At 44.1% G+C, this 24,821-nt stretch overlaps 1 protein-coding gene across 2 annotated transcripts in view; it reads left to right on the plus strand.

Annotated features, from left to right (window-relative positions):
• LMNTD1 (lamin tail domain containing 1) overlaps positions 1-24,821 on the plus strand; it is a 2,112,860-nt gene that overhangs the window by 1,462,387 nt on the left and 625,652 nt on the right. For both annotated transcript variants that reach the window (XM_069628478.1, XM_069628479.1), the window contains exon 9: positions 1,272-1,390. In XM_069628478.1, coding sequence (XP_069484579.1) covers positions 1,272-1,390 — 119 coding nt within the window. The remainder of the gene's footprint in view (positions 1-1,271; positions 1,391-24,821) is intronic.

Consider the following 24,821-nt stretch of genomic DNA (forward strand, 5'->3'; position numbering starts at 1 on the left):
TATGCAGCTAAGGCTTATGCTGCTTCCTTTTATGGGGCTGGCATTTTGGGGTTTAAGTATGCTGATCAGCTCCAATTCAGCCACGACAACTCCATTTGGAAATTACCTTTGTGACTCCCAAACTTTTCCTCCAATCATGTGTAGCTCCTTTTCTGATCTTGTTTTGAAAGTGCTGACAAATCCTATTTCACCTAGCTAATCATACTGATCATTCTAACCATTCACATTTCTGAAATATGGACGAGTGAGCATGCCCAACAGATTGCCTGGGTGGGTCATGCTGAAGAAGGACTGGGTAAAAGAAATGGTCCAATCAGGTGGCTGATTTTTTGTATTTGAGTAATTTGAGCAAAGGCGCTGTCGGCGGTATCAAGAGTTCCTTTATGCCAAAACGCCTGCTTGTTAGGGAGGAACAGGAACTGGTTAAAACTTCGAACAACTTTCACAAAGTTAATTGTTGCTATTGGGATGTGATCACCTTGAACCAAGCATCGATGACTTTTCACTTGGTTGCACTTCAAGTTTCTTGAGCTAAACTCTGTTTTTGCCAGATGGCAGAGACTTTCCATGACTTTTGTGTGCTGTCGCTGGAGAAGTTGAACATAGAATGCATTTTTTGTTAAAAATAAATAAAATAAAGAGCCCAGTAAAACATACAAGTGCTGATTCTGTGAGAGTTACATTTTAAACAACTGCTTAGCCCCATTGTTTTACTCTGGCTGAATTCTCCAGGTTGCACCTTGTCATTATGCCATTTTATGCCAGTTGCAATAGCTGTATGAACCAATCAGTTGTTGCACCTTAAGTATCGTTTATGGGAGCGTTGTAAAGTTGTGATGAAAGTGGGTAGCGAACAGATTGGGTTGGGCATATGGTATGGAACAGTCACCTTGTTAATGCATTATCATATTGGTTGCCTAGTTATAGCTATTTTAGGTTGTTTTGGAGCATCCTGTGTTTCGACATTAATATGATATAGTTGAAATTCGATAGCTGGGTGATTTTGAATTTATTTTGATATAATCGAATTTTGTTTTAACTTCTTTCTAGCACAAAAAATTAAATATGTGAATGAAGTATTTATTGCTGTGTTGCACTGCTCTGGTTTGATTCAACCAAAATAAAATATACAACTGACTTTTATACACCTAGATATGATATATGTATTATATTGTAATTTACACCTTTTATCTTCTGTTTAGAAACTTATAAGAAGCTCTTAGTAAACATTCCCATTCCCAGTGTCACGGTTGTGTTTTTTTCTCTTTTAGGAAATGCAAGATCTTCTTCTAGCAAAGATGAAAGCATTGGATTCCTATCAGGAGACAAACGTTTCCCTGCAAAGCGAGCTTAAATTTCTCAAAGAAATGCTAGAAGAGGAAGAGCAACAGTACGGACCTTTTTTATTATTTATTTATTTATTTATTTATGTATTTATTTGATTGGGTATTTGTACAACAAATGCTGTTTAAAGGCACCACACGACATAAAAAAGGGTATTTGAGGGGGACAAGTTAGAAAGACAACAATAACAGTCCAACTAGGTCTTGTGACATTCGGATCGTGCAAGTACAGTAACAGGAAGTGTGAGGGAGGTGCCGGCATGCACGAATTGAGAAGTGCAAAGGTGGTTAGGGAAGTGCAGGGTAAAGAGGAGAGAGTGTAAGTGAAAGGGGAGAGTGGGGGAAACAGGGGCTAGGCGAGTGGTAGGGGAGGCCAGGAGGGCATGTGCTAGGGATTGCAGGGGATGAGGGCACACATGCTAAGTGAGGGGAGGGGAGTGGACTGGGCGGGAGGGGGCCAGGTGCCCTGTACGACTCAGAGGGAACCAGACACCCAGTCACAGCGGCAGAAGGGGGTGATTAGCAGAGAGGGGGGAGAGGGAAGGAACATGAGGAGTTTCCGGAACTTAAGGAGATCCGGTTTAAGCCTGAGAGGGGTAGGGAGACATTCCAGAGGGAGGCTCCTGTGGAGGAGAGAGATCTACACCCCAATCTCTGCTTAGAGAAGTGTCTGATGTGCAGAGAGTTGGGGCTGGAAGACCGCAGGGCTCTATCATGGAGGTATTTAGGGAGAGAGAATTATATGTAGTGGGGTCCTAGGCCCCAAAAAGGCTTGTGGATGCTGCAAAGGGTCTTGAACTTGATCCTAGCTGCAACCGGGAGCAAGTGGAAAGATTTTAGTGCTAGAGAGATGTGATCCCTGGGCTTGAGGCCAAGGATTAGTCTTGCAGTCCTATTATGGATTATTTGATGTGGGCGAAGGGAGGATAAAGGAAGATTGAGGAAGAGGCTGTTTCTTTAGTCCGGACCATAGCTAGGGAGGAATTGAGTTTCATGGGGAAGGTGAGGAATGGGAGAATGCTTCTGAGGAGGTGTATATGATAGTGGGCCTTCTTGGCAAAGTCTGTGATGTGAGGGTAGAAGGATAGAGAGAGGAGTCAAAGATGACACCAAGGTTTTTTGCCTCACAAGATGGTGAGGGGAGGGAATGCATAGAGGGCGGCCAGATGGTAGTAGGGAAGGCGGGATCTGGGGTCCCAGTGAGGAGGATCTCAGTCTTACTGGCATTAAGGCAGAGATCATTGGCAGCACACCATGCCTGAACAGAAGTCAGACATTCAGGGATGAGAGAGGAGGAGGAGAAGGCAGTAGAGGGAAGCTTGAAGGAGAGCTGCATGATGCCTGCCTACCACTGGAAGTGAGGAGAGAAGGAGGAGATCATGTGGTCCAGAGGGGCAATGTAGATGTTGAAGAGCCATGGCAAGAGGATAAAGCCTTGAGGGATGCTGCAGGTGGAGAGTGATAGGGGAGAGAAAAGGGCCCAGTTGGACTGGTGAAGGTCGGTCAGAGAGGAATGGGGCCAACCAGTCCAGTGCCAGGCCCATGATGCCAAGGGTGTCACAGAGCCGATTCGTCAAAGTGGCATGATTTAGTGTGTTGAAGACAGGAAAAATCCAGAAGGATAAGAACTGAAGGAGAGTTGGAATTGCGATTTGAGAGTAAGTCTTCACAGGTGTTCAGTAGAGCAGTTTCCGTGTCTCCGGCTGCTCTGAAGCCTGACTGGTGGTCTTGGAGACAACCAACAGATTCAGTGTGTTAGATCCGTTTGGAGATGACCAGCTTCTCCAAGAGTTTGCCCAGGAAGGTGGTAATGGAGATAGGGTTGTAGTTAGCCGGGCAGGAGGGCTTGGCAGAGGGCTTCTTGAGGAGAGGTTGCACAAGGGAGTACTTGAGGGGTAGCAGGAAGGAGCCAGTGGCAAAGCGGTTTTTACAGAAATTGGCCAGGGGTGGCGCAAAGGAGGCAATGTTGTCCTTGATATTTCTGGAGGATCAGGGGAGCACCTGTTTGGGGGGAGACATTTTCATAGAGAGGACTTGTCTAGAGACCTCATTCGATTTAGGAGCGAAGGGAAGAGGGGGCCAAGGGAGGTCTGAGATCTGGGGAAGGAGGGGAAGCAGGTGGTGCTTTATTTAGCCTGTCATTATTGCTTTGTATGACTAGCTTAGGAATTGTACAGTTTTAGTGGACTGATTCACTGAACTTTAACTTTTCCCAGTTGTTTTACTGTTTAACTTGCAACATGTTCTCTATTGTACAGTCTTACGGAGATATGGTTTATCCTCGACCTGCTATGTGCGGATTGGTAGTTTACTGTTCCCAGGCAGTAGTCTGCTCTTAGGTCCATTACCTAAGGACATGAAAACCAAACAAGGAGCGACCACACAGTACATGAATAGACACTTATAACGCTGCTAGCGAACACTATTAATTGTAAGAAATCCTTCTCTTTCACAAATCGCTTTAAAAAATATATCTTTGGTCTCTCAATTTCTTTTAACCTTTCATTATTGCTTTGTATGAGTATCTTATGAATTGTACACTTTTTATTGACTTTATGTACTGAATTTTAGCTTTTCTTAATTGTTTTTATTGTTTAATTTGCAACGTGTTCTCGAGTGCACCGTCTTATTGGAGAGATGGCTTATCCCCAACCTGCCCTGTGCAGATTGGTAGTTTTTATACCCCCAGGCAGTAGTCCACTTTCTAGTTCCATTACATAAGAACTACACCCTAAACAGGGAAGTCAATGCAACAAGATAAGGTGGGACAATTTATGTAAATTCTGAAGTGTTTTGTATGATTATTGGCTTGGGGAGGCCACTTCTTTTAATAATATCAAGAGCCATCATGGGTAGCTGGATTCCAAAGTAATTTAAAATTATATTATGCAGAGTAATAGGAAAGCACTCAGGAGTGTGACTCTTAATACATTATTTCACTCCTTGGAAGTTAACAGGAACTAAATATGGTACCAACCTATGGTACACTGGAATAAAATATAGCATGCAGCGGAATTGTGACTATAGTAAGAGTCTGGGAAGAGTGCACAACATGTCAGACTGGCAAGGTTATTTTGGATTCAGCCTATAGAATTGCTTGAGGGAAGCAAGTACTGAGTAGCAAGAACAGTGATGTAATCTATGGGTCAGTGCCTTACCACATCATGCTAACACTAAGAAGGAGAACTGCATAGTGCTGAGTCTGGTATCTATCTGTGTCTATTAAAACATAGCTCAGCGATAACAGAATTTTAGAATTGCGAAGCAAAATAGAAAACGAATTTGCAAGCTATTGGTAACAGTGGTGAGTCCAAGTATTACTTAGGTGCTGCACAATATACATTGGACTGGACAAGCTGTAGATGTATGGATATGGGATTCAGTAGTCCACACATGGAATATTTGTATTGGCACACTGTGGTGATGGAGAACATGTGCATGTCTAATTGTTGTGGTGGGGAATGGTTTTGCCTTGCTGCACAATGTATACTTTGGTTGTCTGAGAACCATAAGACTTATCAAACATGAGGAGTGATTATGATGAAGGGAATGAAGGGCCGAATAATGTTAAGTAGACAATATGTAATGTTTCATTCTGCCCGCCCTCCCTTTTTAGTTCTTTTTGTGACTTTTCTTTTTAATTTGGAATGATGTTAATGATGTATGATGCATGATATATGTCATAAGATTGGGTGATTGAAAATGCCATAGTTGTAGTCTTGAGAAAGACTTAGGTGTCGAAACACATGTCCACTACAATTTCTAAAGGCATACAATCATTATATGTATGATTACTAATTGCGAACATTAATGTGAATGATAATCATTGTTATATGTATGATTAATAATTGTAAAAGCACAACACTAGTGCTTCATGGTCAACCAGTAGCTGGATTTGTTAGGTACCATATCAAAGAATTGTACGGAATAATACCATACCATGGATTATTAAAATCCAATTTATATACCTGATGAACTAAGGCAATCATTACAGTTGAGCCTTCTTGTTTGTGTACCATTTGCTAAGGAGATTTGTACAAGACACGGTGCAACCACAGAACAGGCCGCACACCACTGGCACACCTGAGGCAAGCCCATCTGTGCCTGTCCGTGCCGAGACCGCGCTGGACCAGAAATCTGTTATTGCAAACACTACTGCACCCACTAGCTCACCACTTATGCAGGCTGTACTGGAAACGTTCACCTCAGGACACCACTTGGAAGAGTCTCTCATTTACAAATTGAAAACAGTCAACCTATACCACTCTACTGCTCTATCTAAAGATTTTGTTTGAAAAGCCTCCATGCTAACACCCCTATAAATGTATCTTTCGACAGCCATGGACATTAACAAAAAAAAATTCAATGTTTATTACTAAATGCTAGATCTGCAGTAAAACAAAATTGATGGCTAATGCATGGAGCCCAATCTTGAGCTCCGCTGTTTAACAGAAACTTGGATCCAAGATGATAATCCAATAATATTATCCAATCTTCCGCCAAAAGATTATTACTATATCTCAAAGTTCCAAATGACCGAACATGGTGGCGGCTTAGCTGACATATTTACAGCTATCCATCAGATCAAGCTCAGAAATGCTAGCTTTCCAACTTCACTGCGACCATTTAGACGCTTCCAACGTTCTCTTTATATACAAACTACCAGGTCCCAAAAATATCTGTAAACAATTTATCAGATTCTCTGGTCACCTATTCTTGGGGGGGAAAAAGTAAAATAATAATCTCTCTTCCGCTAAATGCTCCAGCTACCCACTCAATATCCTCCCGCTCCGAATGGCATCTGATATTGGTCCACTATTTTCGAGAACATATTACATCTTCTCAACACGTCTTTCTCTTTGGGAATTTTTCCTGACACTTGGAAACACTCTGTGATTAACCCCCTGTTAAAAAAACACCCATGGACTCCATGGCCCATAGCAATGTCACACCCGTCCCCCAAATCCCCTTCATTTTTAAACGTCTAGAAATTATTGTAGTAAACCAGATTCAAACTCATGTTGAAATAACAGCATTATTAGATAATGCACAGATGGTCTTTAGACCCCTACAGCATTTCAAGTTAACAGATCTTAAGAGAGAAAACTGATAAAGGTGTTACACACAGTTTTGATCTTAATTGATTTATCATCACATTCAACCACTCCATTTTACTCGACAGACTTCATAACCTGGGCACTGGAGGCAATAGCCTTGAGTGGATCCAATCCTTTCTGACAGACTGATTCCAAAATATGCCTTTAGGGACGTTCAACTCCCTTCCTTCACTTCAGCCTTGTCACCTATTCTTTTAAACATTTATCTCTGCCCCCTAATGAACATTCTTCACTGATCAGGAGTACATTTTTTCAACCATGCAGATGACACCCAGATTTTGGTTGATCTCAAGGAAGGAGATGATACTTTGTCTGCTAAGATTAGAGATTATCTGCTATATATTATAGGATGAATAGACCACATTTGTTTTAAAAATAAACCCTGACAAAACTGAAATTCTCATAGTGGATGCATTGTCTGCATCCCAAGGGGGTCCCTCCATCTGGCCCTCCCCTGCACCACATAGCTGGTCAAAGGAAAGGTCCTCCATATGGCAACACTTCACAGCAGACTATTCCGTGACCCCCTTGCCACCCCTTCATATTTCCATCCCTCATGGCGTTGTCACCCTGGGCGTCCTCATTGTAGGGCATCGAAATCAAGGGCTCTCTCCCACCCTGTGCTCCTGTTTGTGCTGCGTGCTCTCACCCATCCATGTATCCATTATTTTACATCCACTTTCTTCTCCTACTCGTGACTGAAACCATATCTTTCTCTTATCTTATCATATCTGCCCTTTAACCTTCTCCTTTTTTCTATTCTCCCTGCTTATGTCTTTCCCTATCCCTCATTTTCTACTTCACACTCTTTTCACCCTTTGCCTTCTCCCCCTCCAGCCCCCTCAATTGTTGCCTATCCTCCTGTATCTCCCTTCTGTACTCCTATTTTTACTTCTGAACTTTGGAACACTGTAACTTATGCCACAATCCCATTCCATCCTTGATCTGTTCTCTCGTCTTAATTTACAATTTGTTTGCCTGACAGAAACTTGCCTCACTACTCCTAATACTTCTATCCCTGCTTTTCTCTCTACTCCCTATACTAGCACTGGCATACTTTACCATTCGTCTTCAGCTGCTTCTTCTCCTTTGAACCTTTCTACCTATACCTCCTTTGAATAACACTTTTCTTCCATTTCAAACCCTTGTACCATTATTTTTTTCATGATTTATCAACCTCCTTGTCCCGCTAACACTTTCTATGATGATCTTGACTCGCTTATATCCTCTCTTCTTCCCTCTCCTTCTCCCTTCTGTCTACCAGGCTGTTTCAATCTCCATCTCATTTACACAACTGTCCTCCCCTCATCCTTTCACTTGAATCTTACTCTCTACACCAGCTTGCTAACTCACCTTCCCATGTCCCCGGTTCATCACTCAATTTTTTCTTCTCTGCCGTTCCACTCAACTTCTCAGTCTCTTACAATCCCATGTATTCTTCTGATCAGCTCTTACTAACCTTCTCCTTTTCCATCCCCCCTACTCCTTCTCCGATACCACCTTTTTTCTTTGTGACCTTTGTTCCTTTTCCCTCATTTCCCTCGTTTCTCTCTTCTCTTTACACCACCCTTCTTTCTCTCTCTCTACTTTTGCCATACTCCCAGTCGAAGTTGCTTCTACTACTCTCCATGATTCTCTTTCCACTACTTTCAATGCGCTCTACCCTTCTGAATCTTTTCTTCCTTCTCGCAAAAATCCACAACCATGTTTGACACCTGGCCTCTGCTCGCTCCGCTCTGCGAACAGGAACATAGAGCATCATTGGAAAAAAAACGCTCTCCCTCTGGCCTCTCTCATCTGCCCATATTCCATTCTTTGTATGCCTCTCTCCTTGCAGCTAAAAAGCAATACTTCTCTTCTCTCACTTCATCCCTTTAAAATCACCCCTGTCGCCTCTTCAAGGTTATCAACAAAACACTCTGTCCCCTGCTTCTGACACTTCTGCCTCTTCTTCTCTGTCTATCTACATCTGACTTTGCTGAGTTTTCCCCTCAAAAGTCACGATTTTATGCTCTTCACTATCCCACTCTCCTCCAGGTTCTATACATCCGCCTGGGTCCTCCCACTCATCCTCTTCTTCCTCTCTCTCCTCATTCCTACCTCTTACTGCATCGTTTCTTGCACTTGCCCATCCCCCGCCTTCCCACTTGATCCTTTGCCTTCTTCTCTTGTACCTGCTGCCTATCCCTCGATCATTTCTTTTCTGACATCTCTCTCGCTGTCCTCTTCTACTTTGCCTCTCTGTTTTAAGCGCGCTCTAAACATCCCTATTATAAAAAAGCCTTCTCTCAACCCTTCTTCTCTATCCAACCATCGCCCTATTTCCTTTCTCCCATTTGTCTCCAGATTTTTGAACGGGTTGTGTACTCTCAAATCGCCTCCTACCTTAACCTTCACTCACTCCTTCCACTGACCGAATCTGGTTTTCGTCCTGCACATTCGACGCAAACCGCTTTTCTCCATGTCAGTAACTTCCTCCTTAAGTCATAATACATCCTCATCTATTCATATTCTCCTCAATCAATCTGCAACATTTGACACATTGACCACCCCCACTTTCATCTTTTCTCTCACTGTGCTTGGACTTTCTTGCTCTATCACCGACAGGTTCAGTTCCAATCTTTCTAATTGCTCTTTCTCTGTGTCATGTGCTGGCTACACCTCTTCTCCTCACCCTCTCCAATCTGGGGTCCCCCAAGGCTTGATCCTGGGCCCATATGATTGATATATATATATATATATATATATATATAACTGTTTCTCTATTATTCTATCATTCAACCTCTCCTCTCACTTTTATGTGGATGATTCTCAGACCTTTTTCTCCTACTCTCTGACCTCTGACTCTCTTCATGTCTCTGTATCATCATGCCTGTCTACTGGCCAGGGCTGATGTATTCCCATTTCTTTCCATTCAACCCTTTGAAAACAGAAATTATTTACTTTCCAAACACATCTACACCTCTTCCTCACCCTTTTGGCCTTCTCTTTCCCCCTTCTGTTCTCTCTTTTTCTTCTTCTTGGTGTTATCTTTGACATGTCACTATCCTTTTCCACCCGTATCGCCTAAAGTGCTCATACCTGCCGGTTTCTTCTCTTTAATATTTGCAAAATCTGCCCCTATGTATCCTTTTATTCTAAACTCCTTCTTACCTCTGCTATCCTTTCTTGTCTTGACTAGTGTTCTGTGCTTCTTATTCGACTACCATTTTCCCATCTTACTCCATCATGCGCTGTATTCAATTCTGCTATCTTCTTTTCTCAATTCGTCCTCCTCATCTATTTCTCCCTCTCTTCTTTCCATTTCTTTTCTTCCCTATAACGCTCGTCTTCTTTATCACTTCCTTTGCATAGTCTTCAAGTGCTCCTTATCTTGCTTCCCTTATCTCGCTTTACTCTCCCTCACGTGCCATCTGCTCCCAATATCTTCATCTTCTCTCCACCTATAAGCCTGCCTGAGCTCCTTCTCACTTTCGCTTATTCTCTCTCCTTTCCCCAAAACTTTGCAATGCCCTCCCACCCGATATCTGTGCTACCCTCCGACTCCACACTTTCTGCTCCCGCCTTAAGGCACATATTCTGACCTCCCTTTCCCCTCCCTAATACTTTCTAATCTTTTACTGCTTTTTTACCCATCTCCCTCATTTCGGATGTTGGGTTTTGTAGAGGAGATCCCAAATACAGCCTGCACTCCAACCGTCCATTTCGAAGTACCAGGAACGTTCACACCGAAGTATGTGACGTATGATGAGCAAATAAACCAACAGAGAGCCGCAGTAGGGCTCTGTCCAGTACCTATCACAAGAACAGCGCCTATTGAAGTACTGATACTAAAGAAACCATCGACATTAAGGTACTCATTGAGGAAACCATATGAACAAATGAAACGAAATGAAGATCGTCTAAGTACAGACCCTGAAGAGACCAAAAAGGTCTTAATGGAAGACGAATGGTGACATCACAAGAACCCGGACTGACTCACATATATAAGAAATGATGACCAGAGATTGACGTAAAGAGACAAAACGCCATGAGCCAAGGATATCGTAAACCTAAAGTGAAAGGACGACGTCAAATGTAAGAAGCTCAAGCCGTGAGCATAATGAATATATTCGACCAGTTTACGCATGTACATATGCTTGGAACCTCAAGAAAGCTAAGTAAATTGTGCAGCTTGCTATGCTTAGTAGAAAGTGCCACATATACATATCTACCTCAAACGAAGCACATTATATAAGTGTATTTCCGCGAAGCAGAATCAACCCAAGGTTACGAAAGGCCACACGAGAAGGGCTTCATATTTTAAAAATCAAGAATAAGCAGCAGAAGCGAAACTTAGCAGAGACGAACCGTGCCAGGAAAACCAAGGTCGTATCAGTAGAATAGATGAACAGTAGCTACAATTAATTGAAGCTAAGCAGAGAATATCCTGCCTCTGAAGGATGAAAGGATAAGAAGGCGAAGGCGGGTGGTGGCTGAAACGAAAATCAAATACACAAATTATGTGGAGAAGAGGCAAATTCACTGTGTCTGAATCACGTGACCAGCCGAGCAAGAAGAAGCAAGAGTTTCACACCTACGCATGGCAGCAGGCCAGGCGAAGATATCAGAACTTTTACAGACAGGAGATGCAGTCTCGAGGCCAACCACAGTGAAATAATTGACACATGGCCACTAAAGTGATGATTGATTGTAACAATAATTGGAAGGCCGGGGTAACTAAGTGGCACCTGGCTGACCATTCTGCGTGCTGCTAAGCAAAGTGGAAAAGTATGCATTGGGTTGGTGCCAACCCAATCGCAATGGACCAAGTAATCTAGGGTCCTATAGTTAGTAGAATCAATAGGACCTCGTACTTTTAGGGACGTCTACAGTAGCCATTTTGAAGGAAGGGCTTAGATGCCCCACCTGACAGTGTTTACCCAATCCCCTCACTCTGTTACCATATACAGATAAAGTACCTATATTAAAGTTACCTTTCCTGAACCAATAGAATTGCATGCCAAATTCTAAGCGTTATATATGTCAATGACGACAAGTTTTCAGTATAAATGTAATGATTTTTATGAAGTTCATTGGAGTTGTGAAGCGAGAAGGAAGATCACGCATCCGCTGATATTCATAAGACTCCCCGTTTTTTGTACTTGTCATTAAACGGACTCCCTTTGCCAAACCATCATTATTGATTTGGTGTTGGAGTATTAAATCTGCACCCCCCATCCATCTCACGGGTGCTGCTATCTTGTCTTATAGTGCTTCTGGGCAAACCCCAACTCTATGGGCCGGTTGGGGATCTCAGAGCACACTTGGTAGCAGGGACTGATGGTTATCGATTAGAATAAGACACCTATTTACAGTCGACATAAAGTAACTCTAGGTCCTCGGTAATATCACGAGTCCTTTGCCATCCGGCTGAGTAGACCGTGAAGCTCCCCGTAGACGGTGCTTAGATTAAAAATAGAATCTGCAGACAAAGGTCTGAAGGGACCTGTGTTCCCCACGTAACCCCTTCGCTCTCCTATGGGAAGCTGAGTGGGCGAACGGCAGGAGAGGCAGTGACGAAGGCGGTGATCCCGAGCATCCAGAGAGGAAACATGCGATCAGTGAGTGAAAAAGACTAAATGCTTTGGCAAAAATTGCATGCCTTAGAACAAGTAAGGGAAAAGGTCACATGGGAGGCGGGAAAACAAAACATAGTCAGAAGTAGAGATAGGATAGATGGGGAAGGAAATAGTAACTTAAAGGGTGAATAAAAATAGTAAAAGAACATACCGGGGAGGACACCTGAGAAAAGAGACGATACCGGGGAGGACACCTGAGAAGAGAGAGGATACGCCTAAATTCCTACGCTTTAATATAGCGGCTAGAAGAAACTTGCATCCAGAGTCCTAAATGAAGAGGAACAAATGGGTCACCACAGCGTTTAAAGACTCTTTGTGAAAGGGATGGGTTTAAACTCCATGTCGGGGTAATATTAGAGGCAGAGGTCTATGTAACCAGCTGGAGTTCGTCTAGTCTGTTAACGTCTGTCTTATGTGTTGGTTGTTGTGATGTCATAGATTTAAAAAAATTCCTTCGAGGAACTAGTATAAAATTTATGCGATTGGATACTTGAAATGGTGTAGAAAACAACCTGATGTTTATTGAGTAAAATAGAAGATACAAAAGTTTGTGGAAAAAACAGGATTGGAGCTTGCGACGATTGGTGATCGCTCATATTGTTGGAATTGTTTAAGTAACGAAAGACATTAACAAGTGTTGTATAAAAAGGAAGTGAACAGATTTAAATATGGAAGACATGACTCCATTAGTACACATGTGCAAACAGTTGCCAAAACCTGCACCTAAGCTGAAAAAGTACAGTGCAGAATGGGTTAAAGGAACCGCAAACAAAATGTTTATGCCTTGGCCCCAGGGTGGATCGTTATCTAAAACGGTCTTGCAACATATAACGACATACTTGCACGCCACATACACGGGCAAAAAGTTAGACAAACGCCTAGCTAGTCTAGAGTTGTGGAAAATGTACCAACAAGATAAAGAGGAGTAGCCGTCATTAGATTGGATACTTTATGCACAGAGGGGAGTGAGATGCCCTCAGCGCCACCCGCCCTGCCTGGAACAAAAAAATGAAGACAGTAAGGACGAGGCGTTATACCTGTTAAGAGAACTTAAAGCAGCCACAGGGTATAGCAACCCGGCATATGAGTCACCTACGCAAAGTGGCGACGAAAATCTAGACAAAGATGGAGATAGAGATATCACCTCCAAAGTCCCGAGGGTCAAGGAGAGACGCGAGAACGAGAGAAAGGACCAGACACAAGCAAGTACATCTCTCGATGCAGAAAGAGAAAGCAAACAATGGAAAGTGAATGAGGATAGAACTGATGAGATAGCATTCACACAAAACGAATGGATGGGAGGGCAGATTTTATTGAAACTCTATGGCAAAGGCATTGATGATGCGAAACAAAAAGAGAAGCTAGATGATGTACAGAGAAATGAGAAGAAAAATGATAAAGGATTGACAGATGAGAGAATAAGGAAAAAGGATAGACAGAGACGAGAGCAGTTAAATCGTGAAGAGCAAGAAAGGCAACACGGTCGTAAACAGAGAGTAGCCAATGATCAAGACAGAGAGGAGCAGTGAAGGATAGAGGAAGAACAAAGGATATGAGAGAAAAGAATAAAGAGACAAAGGGATGAGGAAATCTGAAGGGCAAACAAACTTATAGATGCAAAGAAAGAGGAAGAAGATGGGGTCAGAGAAGAAGCGAGGAAGTGCAGAGAATTTGATGATGATGTAGAACGTAAGCGAAGACAGACAGCATGCGATCTCGAATATCTGGAAAGAGAGGTTAAAAAACCTGAGCCAGTAGTGGACTGGGAAGATATAGAAGAATTCTTTCCTTAGTACGATTCAGTACCAGGCACGTCTAGGGCTAATATCGAGGATGACTTCGACACCAGAAGCATCAGAGAGACGATAATAATAATAATAATAATAATTTGGCATTTATATAGCGCTACAAACCCTGAGGTATCTGAGCACTGCTTATTATTACCCACGGTGTGTGGTGCTCATTTATCAACCTCGGAAGGATGAAAGGCTGAGTTTGGCCCCACCGGGATTCGAACCTGCAGGCTCTGCACGGATGTCAAAGCGAGCGCTCTACTCGCTGTGCCACTTGACCGGCGATCTATAGAATATATGATGAAATGGGGCTAGAACAAGTACCCCAAAGGGAGGGGGAAGACGAGCGCCTGGAGAGCACTCAGCTTTACAATACTGGGGACATCTCCCGAAGTAGTGGGAATAGAGAACTGTCCCTAGATAGGTTGGAAATAAGTAGGAACAAAGAGGATACAAGAAATTGCACGAATTGGGTGCAGACAATGTCTGACACCGAAAGAGAAGAGCATGAGGAACTAGAGGAAGAAAGGAGATGCGAAAAGTGATTCTCAGGAGGGAAAGGGTTAAGGTGGCTAGATTCTAGTGGGTCTGTACCAAGGGCATCAGAATTAGCCACACAGTCAGACCGACACGAAGAAATATCTCACGGTCAGAGAGGGGTGTCTCCACAACCCTATGTGAGCCGGCTAAGGACACTGCCCGGTAGGCTGCGATGCGGGAATATTACTCCTGCGATAGACAGAAGAAAAATGAGAGAAGAGAGAGAGGGCTATGCGTCCCAATTTCTGTTGCTCGAGAAGGGAGGAGCGAGACCACAGTTTATTCCATGGCCACACATGGATAGGGAAAACCTGAAAAATAAGCTTCCAATGCTGACATCGGGAGCCGGAAAAGGAAGACACGAGTTAGAAAAAATGACAGGAGGGAACACGTTAGCTATACGGGATATCAAAGGTCTCTTAATCGCCATACTTGGTGATAGAGCAGATGATGTATGGACACAGGCAGGTTACCCTGGTGTGACCACAGATAATACTGTGCATGACAGAGCTCCATTTAACAATTCCAGAGCTGCGGTATGGAAAGCATTACAATTGCAATATCCAGATACTTCCGATATGGGAGCTATCATGACTCGGAAAATGAAGGAGTCGGAAGACCCGTTGATTTACATTCAGAATTTCCAAGACAAGTGGGTACTCGAGACTCAGGATTCTTGGGGGAAATCTATACCTGTGTTCTACCATATATTGTGCCAATGGCTGACAGAGCCGGTACAGAAACAGCTCAAGAAATTGGTAGGAATCGAGGCCAAAATGTGGTCCGAAATACAGTTGACCATCGCACATTATTGCAGGCTTCTGCAAGAAAAGAATCACAAAAAAGAAGCTGCACGAAAGGGTGAAGAGGCAAAATTAGTGCAGAAGAAATTGTCAAAATATGCCTTTGAAGGAGCAATGATGACTAGCACAGACGGATCGAACATGCAACATGCCAATAATCCACAGAGAAATAATCAGGGAAATACTGGGTTTTACCCCAGGGGAAGAGGATTTAGAGGGAGAGGGTGGCAGAGTAATCAGGGAGGTTTTCAGAGTAATCAAGGAGGTTTTCAAAATATGCAAAATGGCAACCAAGATATGTTAAAAGGGCAAATGATCAGACCACCGCCAGCATGTTGGTTGTGTGGGATGACAGGGCATCTAGCACGCACATGCAGAAATCAAGGCATGATGCAAAACGGCCAAGGAACAGGAGCAGGTATGGTGAATCCACCTGTGTTTATACAGCGGGGGAAATGGAGTTGCACAGAATCCCACGGTGCAACAACAAACACCAGGAGCACAGCAAGGTTTGCAACCTCAGAATTCGATGAGTTTTCCACAAGGACAGTCTCAACAGTCGCCAATGCAACTGACACAGACAGTAAGTGCAGGGCAGGCTGCGAAACCTGCAATGAGGAGTAACGCTGGTGATGGGGGAAGTCCATTCGCACAAGGTAGGACAAAATTATATATGGACTAGGGCAGCTCACTGGGACCCCTGATGTGTTCTATCCTATAATTGACACCAGACCCTCACCAGGAACCAAGGGTGGGTGTTGTAGAGGATAAAGAATATTCCTTCCTAGTTGACACGGATGCAACACGTTTGTGTATACGTGAAGGCACATTTTCCTTGTCCGGCGATGCTATAAATACTCAGAGTTTCACAGGAGCTACAAGTCGTGTTCCTTTTACAAACACACTTCCAGTCTCTATAGGAGAATGTGGTATGAATGTACCTTTGTTATATTCGTGACAAACCACAGTAAACATTTTGGGTCGAGATCTAATGACAAAGTTAAACATGACAATCTCGTTCACAGAGGAGGGCATAGTATGTTCAACTCCCGGAATGCACTATTTGAACGTGTGCGATGATAAGTGCATACGCAGGACACACAGCTATGAGGGCTATCCCATTCGAGCCCGAAATATTTGCGTATGGAGGATGTTTGCTAATGGCAGGGCTACCAGGCCTTGCAGACAAAACCATGAGGGCCCCAGATGAATTTCTATTTCTGCCAAGAATACCTATGCATGAGGAAAAGGGACAGGTATTTCCCTTGATGATACACACAGCCATAATACGAGGGAAAATGGCTTTGATCGATGGTTGTGATGATGAAGGCCGACAATGGTGCACAGTAATCACCATTGAAGACGGGTACAGATTGACTGACGTCACTGATGACAATCTGTTTGACGAGCAAGCAGATGGGGGAGAAACAGCAGTTGAGGTAAACCTCACTTTTTGGGTGAAAAGGATCAAAAGAGAAGTGCCTCAGAAAATGATGCTGGCACAGAATCGTCCTGAATATTTTGAGGAAGGCATGGCCCAGGTGCCTGTCTCAGTGTGGACCGCAGGCCGCTATGATGTAGACTTATTGAAAGGCGTCGGAGAAGTGAAAATTAAACTGAAGCCAGGTCCAATTTTACCAAAAGCATGACAATACCCCATGTCCAGGGAGACAGATGAAGGAATTTTTAAGACTATTTCAGCTATGATGGAGCATGGCATTTTAGTGACGTCAGAGTCGTCCTGCAATACTGCGGTTTACCCTATCAAAAAATCAAAGGGAGGGTCTTGGAGGCTAATTCAAGATCTGAGGCCGATTCATGATATTGTTGAGGCCGAGTTCCCTTAGGTCCCTAACGCGGCTACAATTCTATGTAATATACTTGTTGAGGCAAAATATTTTACGGTGATTGACTTGAAAAATACCTTTTTCTCAATCCCATTGCACCATGACTCACAAGATCTGATGTCATTTACGTTCAGACAGATGCGTCTGAAAAGCACAAGGCTACCCCGGGGTACTGTGAGTCTCCTATCTTTAACAGAGTCCTGCAAATGGACCTAAGCAATATTGCATTAAAAAGTGTTGTCTTGCAATATGTGGATGACATCTTAATTTGCAGCACGTCAGAGGAGCAATGCAGACACGATTATGTTCAGCTATTGACTATATTGGCTGAGAAAGGATATAAAGTTGACAAAGAGAAGTTACAATATTGTCAACAAGAAGTGCTATACATAGGTCTGCTGATCTCACATGAGGGGAAAAGAGTTACAATAGCAAAACAAAAGAGGTGATGGCTGGAAGGTTTACTCTAACTCTAACTCTATGCCATCAAGAAAGAACTCAACTATTTACTATGTTGCAACCACTATTAACCCATGAAATCGAAGCCATCCTTGCCAACATTCTCAAATACCCTGGTATAGAAGGCCTCTATTATGCACACATATGTGTTCATGCATGCTTAAACATGTGGGATTTAAATAGTACATACCTAGGTAAAAGCATCAGAGAAGTGTACAAAAAACAAGTAGATTTAGAGAGAGATGGCAAACCACAAGTCGCCTGGTGGATTCTGTCATGGGTTTTATTACACGGCACACTCCAGCCAGGGACTCCTTCCCCAAAAATGAATGCGGCGTTCAATAAAGCGCTTTTTATTTTTAATAAACCACAGGTTCTTTTCTGTTTGAGTAGGCCTCCAACCCGTCTCGCACCCAACCACGACAAACACCCTGTGTCACAATGGACCCGGAATCAGGTTGGTGTGTATCATATTCATTTATTATTTAATGAAGAAGGAAAATAATCAACAAACAATTTCACAGCCACCAATGTGGTGGTAACACAAATGCACTAATCTCTCCCAAACAGTTAAATTAAGATATCTTGTTATAATTCACACAATCTTTAATGGCAACACAGAAAAAGAAAATTTTTTATAAAGAGACGACAGCAGCTGTTTAGCACTCCCCCTTGCAACACTCACCCCCAAACATGAACTAACTTGATTCCTCTGAATGGAAGGCAGTGCAAGGAGTAGGAATAAAGAGTGAAAATCGGATTTTGAGTAATGACCACCACCCCGGGATGGGAGGCCAGTAAACAAAGTGAAAACCCATTTTTGGAGCAAAATGGCAGAATCGGATTTGGATTATTACTCACACGGCTATGGACAGAATTAACGCAAATTTGTGTTGCTAAACTTGAGGAGATAGGGAAGCTTAGAGATTACTATTCAGCAGGGCAATGTAGAAATAACGTAGGAAACTTGGTTTTGGGGAAGAAAGCAAATACAAAAGGAAAAATACAAATGGCAATGGAAATTCGTTTTACACTGGATTTAAAATGATAGGCAGCTCCGGAAAGGGCTGTAGCTCCGAATAGGAAAATCTGTTTTCATTGACACAGACACATAACACACAGGCTTGTAGGCAAAAAGGATTGCTCTCAATGGGACTATGGTTTAGGGTTATAATAGGACAGATACACATAGGAATGTGTGGGGTAATGCACACAATACACGGGCAACTTTGGTTTTCAGTTACAAGGAGACTAAAACATTTGAGGCAACACTTTAATGACTACAATTATTAAAGAAAGACACAAGGAACAAGGGGGTTAATTTCGAATTTTAACCAACTTGTACCGTGAATTCCAATCGGGAATCAATTGATTTACTTAAAAATATGCTATGGATTTACACAGATACTAAGAGGTTTACCAACAGGAATATGCTAACATACACAGGCTAAACACAGATTCTTCTATGGGAAGGTGACTGAATTACACAAGCAATGTGAGGTTTTCAATGGGGTTTTCAACAGGGTTTTTAATAGGGGTGCAATGCTACAAAAAGTAAGGGTTTATGCAATTTAGGGCTGGGGTTATTTGCTACTTACAAAGTAAGCCTTGGGTTGGGATTCTGGAAAGCCAACTGGACCTCAGGACACTCTGGACAGCTAGGCAAGGGATCTAGTCACTGCACTCTCCTTGGTTTGGGATTCTGGACAGCCAGCTGGATCTCAAGACACTCTGGAAAGCTAGGCAAGGGGTCTAGTCACTGCACTCAGCTAGGCAAGGTTCAGCTGCCTCTTCTCCATCCTCCTTCTCCTGTCTCCTCTGATTGTGTTGTTTGTCTCTTTGACCTAGTACAGACCCCCTTATATAGCCCAAATTACATCACTCACTTTACAATCTAGGGGGAGTACTCTATGATTCCCTCTACCCCTCGGATAGGGCAGTTTACAATTCCTCTCTCCTCCCCCTGGCATGATTGGTCCAAGGGAAGAGAGCACCATCTGTCTATTGGCACTGTATTACCCTTCGTTGTTCTCTTGGCCACTTTTTGAAAAAAACAAAGTTATGTCTCATAACTTAATATTTCTACCAGCCCCTGACATATGCATTAGATATGTGGTTTGAGGGGGGTCATAGGGAATTAGGTAAGCTGATCACCAACTCTGTATGAGATAGCATGGCCCTTTGGTACACTTTTGCCATTTCCATCAAATGTATTACAGATATGACTTTGCAAATGATCACACATATTCCTAATTTCACCTTCAATCTTTCCACCAAATCTCATAATTGTCACATCTTCCAAGCAGCCAGAAACTAGTCTCAATTGGCCATTGCAGTCCCCAAAGTCATAGGAAATGGTATTATAGCTCTTAAAAACCGCCTGGAAATTATTTCTCATTCTAATTGTTGCAAAAATGCCTAAAAATTGACTCAGTTCTTTAATGTCAATTTGGAAGATCCGTCCCCTTTTGTGGGAGGGGCGCTGTATCTCCAACATCCGTGACCAGAGATTTTTATTATCCCCTTTGAAGTTGTCAGTTTGTCCTTGGGAGTGGGTACAGGAGGAACTCACACCTCCCAGTCACGTTTTTCGCCACACTTGCTTTCCTCGAACCCCTGAGCCCCTGACTTCAAGTCTGGCAGAGCAGGGAATGAGAACGCCCTCAGTACATCACATGTCCTTGCAGGCTGATTCACTAATAGGTGCGACTTTAAGGGGAGGGTGGGGCTTTCAATTGAGAAGTTTCCTGCCTGAGCACAAAACTGTTTTTTTCGGTATTCTGAGCCTCTTCGATGGTGATTGAAGTATTGTGGCTGGGAACATAATGCAGATTGCTCAGTCAACCCCCTCCCCACAGCAATTTTCCCTGCTATTTCTATGCGAGCAGAGCTATCCTTTCATGGTGGCTTTTTAAAAGTAATTTTCCTTTTTACACGTTGTTAAGACGGATTTCTGAACTCTGTCCAGGAGGGGCAGAGGTTCAGAAGGCCAGCCCAATTTCTTGGAGCAGGGTAACCTCTGGACAAGCCAGACCAATCAGGGTAGCGATCGCGGCGGTCAAGACTAGGTCTCAAGAGGGGTGAGGGTGACTGAAAGCCCGCAATGAGCACACAAAGCAAGGACACTTACAAATTACTCCAAACAGGTGTTATATTAAAAATATATACACAATTATTACAAGGCCTTTGTAACATTGACCGTAGCGAGAAATCACAATAAAACTCCAGTAAACCAACACATACCAAACCAATACAATATGTATACAAATACAAACAAGTCTAACGAGTTAGACGCACGAAATGTGTAGACCACCTAGATGGGGAGGAAAACAGGCAGTGCAAATAATAATTAGACCCAGTCCGCCTTCAGAGGCACCTAACTAAAAGGAAGTCCAAGCCCTACGAAGAGTGGAGCCTTGTGCTCAAAAGTACCTGCACACGCTGGTGCCAACGGGCAAAAAGGGGAGTCTCTTCGAGGGAATCAGGCAGTTTAGTTCGGTGAACAAATGAAGATGAACAGAGCTCTGCGACTCAAGCGCAGCCTCCACTGTGGGCAGAAGCAGAGTGTGAGTACGGAAAGGCGTGCTGTTTGACACAGCGAGGATAGGCTATGGGCTACTGCAGGAGGGTGACCAGTTCCTAGCTATGCTACTCACCGGTCCCCTATGCAGGCAGACCCAGGCTTCTCCGCGTCGGTTTCAGTGCTGGCAGGTTCAGATAGGAGCAGGGGATGTCTCGTCATCGTGTAGATTCCGCATCAGCAGTGTTGAGTTGAGGGCGTCCCAAACGCAGTGAACCCGCACAGTTGGTTACCACAGCAGGACAACGGAGCGGCCTTGTGGATCTCAGCCAAATGTACACTACTCACTTCAGACCTGGGAATGCCAAGTGTACGAATCGTGTGAGAGTGACAAGGACTCGAAATACAACACAACCGGACGGCGGTTACAGAGCCAGACTCCTGGGTAGGCTGGTCAGTCTGCTGGATGGCCCAGAGACACTTCCGAAGGCTTACATGCAGGAGGTGGTGAAGGTGCCGAGAATAGCTGTCCCCGCTATTCCAAGGGTCGAAGTACCAGTACAGGCCTTCTTGTTCGATCCGAGGTAGAAAGGGTTTCACAAAGATACAGCAGTGCAGAGGAGCAGTCCTTCAGCGGGTCACCAGCGATTCCTTCGTTCAGCCTCGTGGTTGCAGGATACTTGGCTCCTGTATCCCTTTTGTTCGTGAGAACTCAGGAGATCGACATGGTAGTGGTGTTTCCAGCCTCCTCTTATCCACGGTTCCCTTGGCGCCAAAACGGAGAGGACCCAATGGGAGATCTGCTCACAAAACACTTCCACCATACGTGGACCTATCACGGACAACGGTGGTCCCAGGCATTCATACCACACTAGACTCTCTGGCACCCAGGATGTGTATTGGGACCAGACATCTCAGCCCACATCCTGGAGGCACACACAATGCCTGTAGAAGCCCACGAAAGCATCTGTGTTTCGTGGGAAAGTACATGCCCAAATAAGGAAGGCTCTGGGTCGGCTCGACCTGGGGAAGGTGAAGGGGGCAAGCCGGTCAGCGGACAGGACAAAGAGCCTTGTGGTCTGGCCATTTTGGGAGCCAGGCCACCATTTTGGGCTAAGCGCGAGAAACGCGCTTAAACCGGCAAAAGGAGCTCAAAAACACAAGAAACGATCGCTGCCACCAGTCCCGTCCGTGATTCACTTGCACCGATCATTTACAATCCAAAAAGAGTATCTAGGGCTTGTAGAAGACTAGAGACCCAAGAGAGCAGTAACTTAGCTTACAGTGCCCTCTTGTGTCATGTTGCACGAAAGCTGCAACATGATAAAGAAACTACGGAAAACAACTTTCCCCGGTACTGACTGTCTTTAATGGCATGTCAGTTTCCCCGTAAGAATGGAGCGAAAGCCCAGAGGAGTGCGGCAGAAGGCTGCACTTCTCTGGCAAAGTCTAGATCCTGGTGAAAACGACAGCAAAAAGTTTAGGGGTTGCCACATGGAAGGAAAATTACCCACAGTTAAGAAATCTTTCCTAACGCACGTGTGCAAGCCGTTCTTTTCCCATTTGCTGTGTCTCAAGGGCTGCTGTTCAAATGAAATGGAAAGCAAAAGCTGTGTCCGGTTGTAATTTTGAAATCCTTGCCCCTCATGTGAATTAAAAATGAAACAATAACGGTATTTGGATGTAGTGCATACTTTTTGTCACTCAGATGAAACACAAGCAATTCAGGGCCGTTTTGAATGCAGTGCTCCGTGATTCCGTTAAACACCATTTATATTTCCATTTTTGCCACTGCTCCCATAGTCCCACCCTCCATTATGAGCCTATTTGTACTTCGCATTCAGTGCCTGCTACATGTGGCCGGGTCTCACTAACCTCGGATTCCGTTGGGTCCGATATAGATCCGAACAATTCCGCTATTAATAATTTCCACGCAATCAGGGTACCCACTTCTTCCTCCCCACTCATGTTGCTCGCCTCCTGCCCTACTATTGTTTCGGCCTCCGCCCATTTCTGTAACTCCTTCCACTATACCTCCACCCATGGCTTGTGACACTTCTTCCATCCCATGGCAATCCTCTGTTTTGCTAGCACGTATGCCAAGTCTCTCAGTTTCTCAACATGTTTAAGTTTCCGTGGTCTGGGGAACCCTCCCAGCAAGCAAGCCCAGACTGTATCTATGACGAGCGTGACCCCCTTTGTCCCTAATTTTTGTGCCACTTCACCCCAGAAGCATTCGATGACTGGGAATGACCAAAACATGTGTGTCATGTCGCCGTTTTCCATGTCGCACTTAGGGCACGCCTGTCGCCCAGCGTTTCCGAACTTGGATATCCTCAGAGGGGTCATGTATGCTCTATGCATTATATACAGCTGTATTTGTTTAAGTCTGGCGTTTCTTGACACTTTCTTGTGATATCCCAGGGCGCGTTCCCACATCCCATCTGCCATTGGGGCCCCCACCTCCTCTTCCCAATCCAGTCTCAAATGTGTCAATTCCTTCCCAACCTTGGTCATCACCATCTCATACAATCTAGAAATCTCATGCCCCCCTTCCGAAATGTCATATATTTCCCCCACAGTAGCATCGGGTTCCTCTGCCAATACTGTTTCAGGCCACGTTTTCCGAATTTTCTGAACCATCCAATGGTATGTAACATATTGGCCAGTATGTAATCCCACCTCCTCCCCAAGTTCTTCAAAATATCTAATGGTCCCCTCTTGCCAGATATCCCCTAATGTTACCAGCCCCACCGATTCCCAGTAGGTTCTGATAATCACCTTTGCTGCTTATCCCATCCTGCTAAAGCAACAAGTGGTACTTGCGGGGAGCACGGGAATGGGTCTTCCATCATCCGACACGCTCGACGCCACATTTTCCACCCCAGCATCATCATCCTAGGGCGCTCCTTCATATCTGACTCAGGCAACCATATCATTTCCCTTAAGTAAAATGGGGTACAATCCTGCCCAAACAACCTAAGTTCAGGGGTCACTTCGTCGGAAAGCCAATTGGCCACATATTGTAGTTGACTCGCTACATAGTAGACCTCAAAATTGGGCAGTTTAATACCCACCTTTCATAGAAGTTCTGCAACTTCCATAGAGCTACTCTATTCCGGGTACCATGCCCTAGGAAGTCCCTGCACACACTGTTCAGTTTAGCAAAAAACTTCTTGGGGATCATATGTGGGATATTACTAAAATAATGTAAAAGCCTAGGTAGGACCACCATCTTAAGCATTGCCCCCCGTCCCATCATTGCTAGGGGCAACTTCTCCCAAAACTTCATGCATTTCCGGATCTTCTCAACAGCTACCTCGTTGTTGTGCTTATGTTCCTCTTCTGCCGTGTGATACACATCTATACCAAGGTAACGGAAAGAACTAATCACCCATGGTATCTGTAATACCGGCAACCTTTCCTCGGGGGTCCCCTTATAGCTACCTAGAGGGAATATACTAGATTTTTGAGGATTCACCACTATGCCGGACAACCCCGCATACTTCTACATCACATCCAGGATATATTTCAAGTATAGTAACAAATCATCCGCATATAAGGATATTAGGTGCCGCCCCCCCCAACCTCAATACCTATCGTATCATATTGTTGCCTGAGGTATATCGCTAGGGGCCCCAGGGCTAGAATGTAAAGCATCAGGGACCAGGGACACCCCTGCCTGGTGTCTCTACTAAGCTGACATCTCTCGGATATCACTGATCCCGTTCGAACTCTGCCTAGCGGCTCGCTGTATAGCATTTTCGCCCACCTGACA

The sequence above is a fragment of the Ambystoma mexicanum genome, chromosome 12, assembly GCF_040938575.1.
Source record: "Ambystoma mexicanum isolate Mex_15411 chromosome 12, UKY_AmexF1_1, whole genome shotgun sequence".
Taxonomy (NCBI): Eukaryota; Metazoa; Chordata; class Amphibia; order Caudata; family Ambystomatidae; genus Ambystoma; species Ambystoma mexicanum.